General features: G+C 42.5%; 1 protein-coding gene across 1 annotated transcript in view; it reads left to right on the top strand.

Annotated features, from left to right (window-relative positions):
* SKIDA1 (SKI/DACH domain containing 1) overlaps nt 1–1,850 on the top strand; it is a 2,290-nt gene extending 440 nt beyond the window's left edge. The window contains exon 2 of the mRNA XM_077772478.1: nt 3–1,850. Coding sequence (XP_077628604.1) covers nt 3–1,739 — 1,737 coding nt within the window. The 3' untranslated portion in view covers nt 1,740–1,850. The remainder of the gene's footprint in view (nt 1–2) is intronic.
* The last annotated feature ends 3,931 nt before the right edge of the window (nt 1,851–5,781 follow it).

The raw sequence follows: 5,781 nt of genomic DNA on the forward strand, positions 1-5,781 counted from the left end.
GCTTCTGCCCGCCTCCCCACCACCACCACCACCACCATCACCACCACCACCACCACCACCACCGGGCCCCACAGCCGCAGCAGGGTCACCACCCCCCTCATCACCGCCGGCCGCAGCCCCATCTCGGCAGCTTTCCCGAGAGTTGCAGCAGCGACTCGGAGTCCAGCTCCTACTCGGACCATGCAGCCAACGACTCCGATTTTGGCTCCAGCTTCTCCAGCTCCAGCAACTCCGTGTCCTCGGAGGAAGAGGAGGAGGAGGGAGAGGAGGAGGAGGAGGAGGAAGAGGAGGAGGAGGAGGAGGAGGGGGGCAGTGGGGCCTCGGATTCCAGCGAAGTCAGCTCGGAGGAGGAGGACTCGTCCACGGAGTCGGACTCCAGCTCCGGCTCCAGCCAAGTGTCGGTGCAGAGCATCCGTTTCAGACGCACCAGCTTCGGCAAGCCTCCCAGCGTGCAGGCGCAGGCCAACTTCTTGTACCATCTGGCCTCCGCCGCCGCTGCAACCAAACCCGCTGCTTTCGAGGATGCCGGCAGACTTCCCGACCTCAAGAGTAGTGTCAAAGCCGAGTCGCCGGAGGAGTGGAATCTGCAGAGCTGGGCCCCCAAAGCGTCTCCGGTGTACTGCCCGGCCAGCCTGGGGAGTTGTTTCGCAGAGATAAGGAACGATAGGGTATCTGAGATTACATTCCCACACTCTGAAATTTCCAGTACTGTAAAGAGAACTGACCTGACAATTAACTGCTCGGCGGAGGGGGCCTCTTCACCTAGCCCAAAGACAAACAATGCATTTCCACAACAAAGAATACTCCGAGAGGCTAGGAAATGCCTACAAGCAACTCCTACTACACACTGTGCGGATGCCACCACAATAGCAGCTAGGTTCTTCCATAACGACTCTTCGGGAGCGGCCGCGAATTCAGAGAAAGATTCCAAAATCCCTCCTTGTGCTGAATTTGCTACGGATTTGTCCTCTTCCCAAACTGACTCGGAGGTAGACGCAGCAGCGACGAAGGCTGAGAATCCGTGCACGAACACAGGCGACAAGACCTTGCCATTTCTGCACAATATTAAAATCAAAGTAGAAGACAGTAGTGCTAATGAAGAATATGAACCTGACCTTATTACAAATAAGCTTAAGTGCGAGTGCAATGATACAAAGGGGGAGTTTTACAGTGTGACGGAAAGTAATGAGGACGCCTTGTTAACCACAGCAAAGGAAGAAGGTTTTGCATGCCCTGAAAAAGAGACTCCTTCCTTAAATCCACTGGCTCAGAGTCAGGGCCTCTCATGCACTTTAGATTCTCCAAAACCTGAGGATGGGGAATATAAATTTGGTGCCAGGGTGAGAAAAAACTACCGGACACTAGTACTGGGAAAGCGACCTGTACTTCAGACACCTCCAGTCAAACCAAATTTGAAATCAGCTAGAAGTCCCCGTCCGACTGGTAAAACGGAAACACATGAAGGAACACTGGATGATTTTACAGTTATAAACAGACGCAAAAAGGTAGCCAGCAATGTAGCATCAGCAGTGAAAAGGCCATTTAATTTCATGGCAAATTTTCCTTGTCCACCGTCACTCATTATCGGGAAGGATGGGGATTTGTGGCCGGCGTATTCCTTAAACACCACTAAGGATTCCCAACCTCCTCACAAGGCCCATCCTATATGGAAATGGCAGCTGGGCGGTTCTGCAATACCTCTTCCACCGAGTCACAAATTCAGGAAATTTAATTCATAAAAGTGTTTTGGAAGATATTTTCTTGAACCATATTACCTTCCTTTTGTCGTATAACTGCACAGGATGGTTTGTACAAGTCCATTAATGTGTTACACCCCTTTTGGAGCCCTGGTTTATCGCATTTCGAAGACAGAAATCGGATTACTTTTTTTTTTTNAAACTCAGTTATTAAGGTAGAGCTGGAACACTTTACTGTTTCAATGCTAATAATGCACCCGGTACCTCAATTCAACTGCTACAAATAAATGTCAAAAGGTTGAATAATAAATATTACAATGAGCCATTAAGTTTATGCACTAGATTTCAGACCTGAAAGTGTAACTGTTAATTCAGTGAAAGTTTGTTAGGTTACGTGGTTACACAGTGAGGTAGAAAGAAGTTTCTGTGAGCCCGAAATGTTCTTTTCTGGAGCTCCTGTTTGTGGGATATCTTTTTCTTTTGCTCCCCTCATTCCTTCTCCAAGAGTAGTTGCACTTAATTCCTTCCTTCCTTCCTTCCTTTTCTTTCTTTCTTTCTTTCTTTCTTTCTTTCTTTCTTTCTTTCTTTCTTTCTTTCTTTCTTTCTTTCTTTCTTCCCTTCCTTCCTTTCCTCCTTTCTTCCTTCTCTCTTTCTCTCTATCTCTTTCTTTTTTTGAGTGGAAAGATTGGGGAGTCCTGCTTGAATGCTGGTAAAAACTGCCTCATATATATACTGAGTAAAATGAATATGAGATTGCTTTTTTTTTCTTTCTTGTAAAGGATGTGATTTTACTCCTTGCAATTGGATAACTCCTTTTTGTGTTCTCACCCAAAGGTTATAAATAAGGTGACTCTTACTCACTATTGTCCTGCTTACCTTGTGGTCAGACTCCTCGAGTTTGACTCCTCAAACTTGCAAAACAATTAAAATAGTTCCCTTAATAGCAGGATATTTTATGGTCTGACTCTTCATAATGACAAAGCAGTAAATACAACCGAGAAAAGTACAATGGGTCAGAGTTCTAAGAATATCCCAAATGAAAAATAACAGTTATTTTAGGGCTCTTTGGTACCAGAACTCAGGCACTTGGAGTTTATTACCTTTTCCTTTTTCTGCATCTCTCTGAACTTCTGTTTTCAGACCATCCTGTGATAAAGCAGGAGAGTTTCTACTGCAAGTGACAATCAGAGGTGACTATCTATATTTGCACTTAAAATCAAAGTAGTTCAACATGCAAATGGCTAGGGTCTAGCCCTTGGTAAGGGCCATGCTGGTGTACTATGTTGTGATGATGGAAGCAGTAAATCAAAATTATGGAAATTTGCACTGTTGAAAAGCATGCTTTAGCTTTATTTTCAATTAAAAACACTGTTTAAAATTCCTGGTTCCATACATTTCTACTTATTCCAGATTGAAGAACGGTTAACAGGAATGAATGGTTTTGTTGACATTTTCATTTGTAATGATTTTGCCTGAAAGAAATGCATTTGTTGGGTGTAGTGTTTTGTTGTAATAGCATGTGATGAGGCCAGTCAGGTTCTGTGCAAAACACTGGATTTCTTTCTAAATAACAACAAGACTTTGCAAACTTGTTACAAATCAAGTGCAAAAAGTTTCAGGTTTAAGAAAGTGAAGCAGAGATCAATTGCTATTTTAATGAATGTTAAATCTGGTAATTTTTGGCCCACTTCCCCCCCCCTTAGTCTGACAAATTAATTATGGATCTCAGATCTTTGCCATCGTAATCCTAAGAAGTTGCATCTATAGATCATAAATCATAAAACAAAATGTCAATGAGATGTTTACTGTGAGAATTTAAGTCACTGCTTCTCATGGAAATGCAGTCTTTTTTTTTTTTTTTTTTCCTGGCCCTTACCCTTCTAATGCCTACTCCCTTTGAAAATGTTCTTTTGTCTATAAATGTTTCAGATAGATCTGGATGGTCTCAGCTCTAATTGCTGTATATGCTCTGTGGTTTTACTCTTACTGTAAAGGACAGAGGCTGAGAATACCTGCATCCAAATACATTTGGATGGAGTAAACAGATGCTTTGAACTGCCTCCCTTCCTCTCCTTCTTGAATGTTGCCAGATGTAGGTTCACTGGGTCCTTTTTTAAAAAATTATTATTATTATTGGGAAGATAGAAAGGTCAAAGCAAAAATTGGGGGATGTTCTCCTTGAATTCATGTTTGTTTATCATTCCAAAGACCAGTCCCAGTTACAGTTAAAGCCCCCAGAAAGCTGAACAATTGGCTTTGCAGTCTGAGTTCTTTCCTCTTTGGAAGGCCATACAGAATTTGGATGCAGTGATTTGTCCTGTAAGGTCAGTCTGTAAAAAGTGTGACATACACACACAGGAAGTCTGTGATTTCTATTCTTTAATTACTGCTAAGTCAAGAGAGTTCAAAGTATGATGACTTCTAAGACTAGTACTTTTCTGGTTGGCTATGGAATCATTGTTCCTATGTTATAAGTTGAGAATATATTTGAAGCCTACAGATTTTGGGGGTGTGAGAGGACTTGCTAGGTGGAATAAACACAATTTAAAACAAATAATACCCGATGGAATTTCTGACATAAAATATCGGCTTCCAGCTTTGACACTTGGTCTCCAGCCCTCAGAGAATCAATAGTTTCAGTTTATAGGAGCTGAAGAATGAGCAGCATGGAGGCCGAGGCATTCCAGAGTGATACCATCAAAAGGAAAGAAATTAAATAGTCAACACAAATTTCACCCCACAGTACTACAACAAGCCAGCCAACCACAGCAAACCGTGAGTTGGGGCTTCTGTTAGCAGAGTGTACCAAATAGGATTCAGGAACTTGCAGATGCAAGGTATTCTTTCCATTTCTGGTGGTCCCTTATCTGTTTTCCCATTCTGCTGGTGGGAATTATTCTCAGTACAGTTTATTTCATATTGGTTGCTTTATGATTAATGTTTTCTAAGATGCTATAAATGTCCCATGTGTTCAAAAAGTTAAGCCTTATTGAGAGAAAAACAAAGTTACCTCCATTGACAGATTGCATTTTTACCTTTCAATGTTTTCAGGTGCTAGCATTTTTTTAAAGGCACTCCATGGTCCTAGGGTCACTTAGTCCTATGTCTAAAGCTCACCACCTACAAACATAAAGAAAATGCAGGAAAGGGCGCTGTCTCTGACTTTGAGGGGAAACAAGCTTATTTTTGGTCTCCTGTAAAAATAGTTTCCTGATAAGACTCCGAATTGGAGATTTAATTATTTTTTTAAGAGATGTGTGCACTTTGTCTTCCAGTCGGGTTATCTGCCTTCTTGGAAAATGCAGCTTGCTCTTTTTCAACTATTTACTCTTTAAAGTGGGTGTTCTTTTCTACTGGCTTACTTGATTACAGTGCAGTAATCTCAATAATGGTTGTTTATTTTAAAATCAACAACAAGGAGCCACCACTAAACAGCAATAACACAAACTAGATGGGCCTGGTGTGTGGATTTTTATCTTACCCATGTCTGGGTGACTTTCAATGGTCTAAAAATTCTTCAAAGTTCTGGTCACAAGAATTGGAAGTGTCTGCTTGATAGGAGAAGGGTAGTTTTCTTTGAATGCAGGAAAAGATATAGACCAATGCCTCAAGAGCATTTCTTTCTCTCTCAAAGAAAACAAAAACAAAGATCCTACATGGTGAAAAACAAAAACAGAACCCTCACATTAAAAAATCATAATAAAGCTTTAGTATCTACAAAAGATAGAAAATGTGAGTTTTGCTTCACCTTGAAAATAACTTCCTGCTGATAAAAGATGTGAAAAAGGGTTGCTTAGAGCCAGCCCGGGGGGGAGGGGGGGTAAAGGCTCCCCATCAACTAACTTCAGGAAATTGACAAGGAGGAACAGGCCATCCACCTTAGGGAGTCCACCCGGTCACCCAGGTCTTCCCCAGGATTTTCCCCTTCCTGGAAGGAAGAACTATTTTTAATGCTAGCTTTGGTTTTGGTTTGCTCCCTAGGCCAAAGGGCATTTGCAAACTAGCCTGGGGGGTAGGGACGCAGGGAAGATCTAGGAGGTGGGGGGGAGGGCTGCATTTTACCTCTTTGGCAGGCCGTCTTTTG

The sequence above is a fragment of the Crocuta crocuta genome, unplaced genomic scaffold (assembly GCF_008692635.1).
Source record: "Crocuta crocuta isolate KB4526 unplaced genomic scaffold, BGI_CrCroc_1.0 scaffold96, whole genome shotgun sequence".
NCBI classification, from domain to species: domain Eukaryota; kingdom Metazoa; phylum Chordata; class Mammalia; order Carnivora; family Hyaenidae; genus Crocuta; species Crocuta crocuta.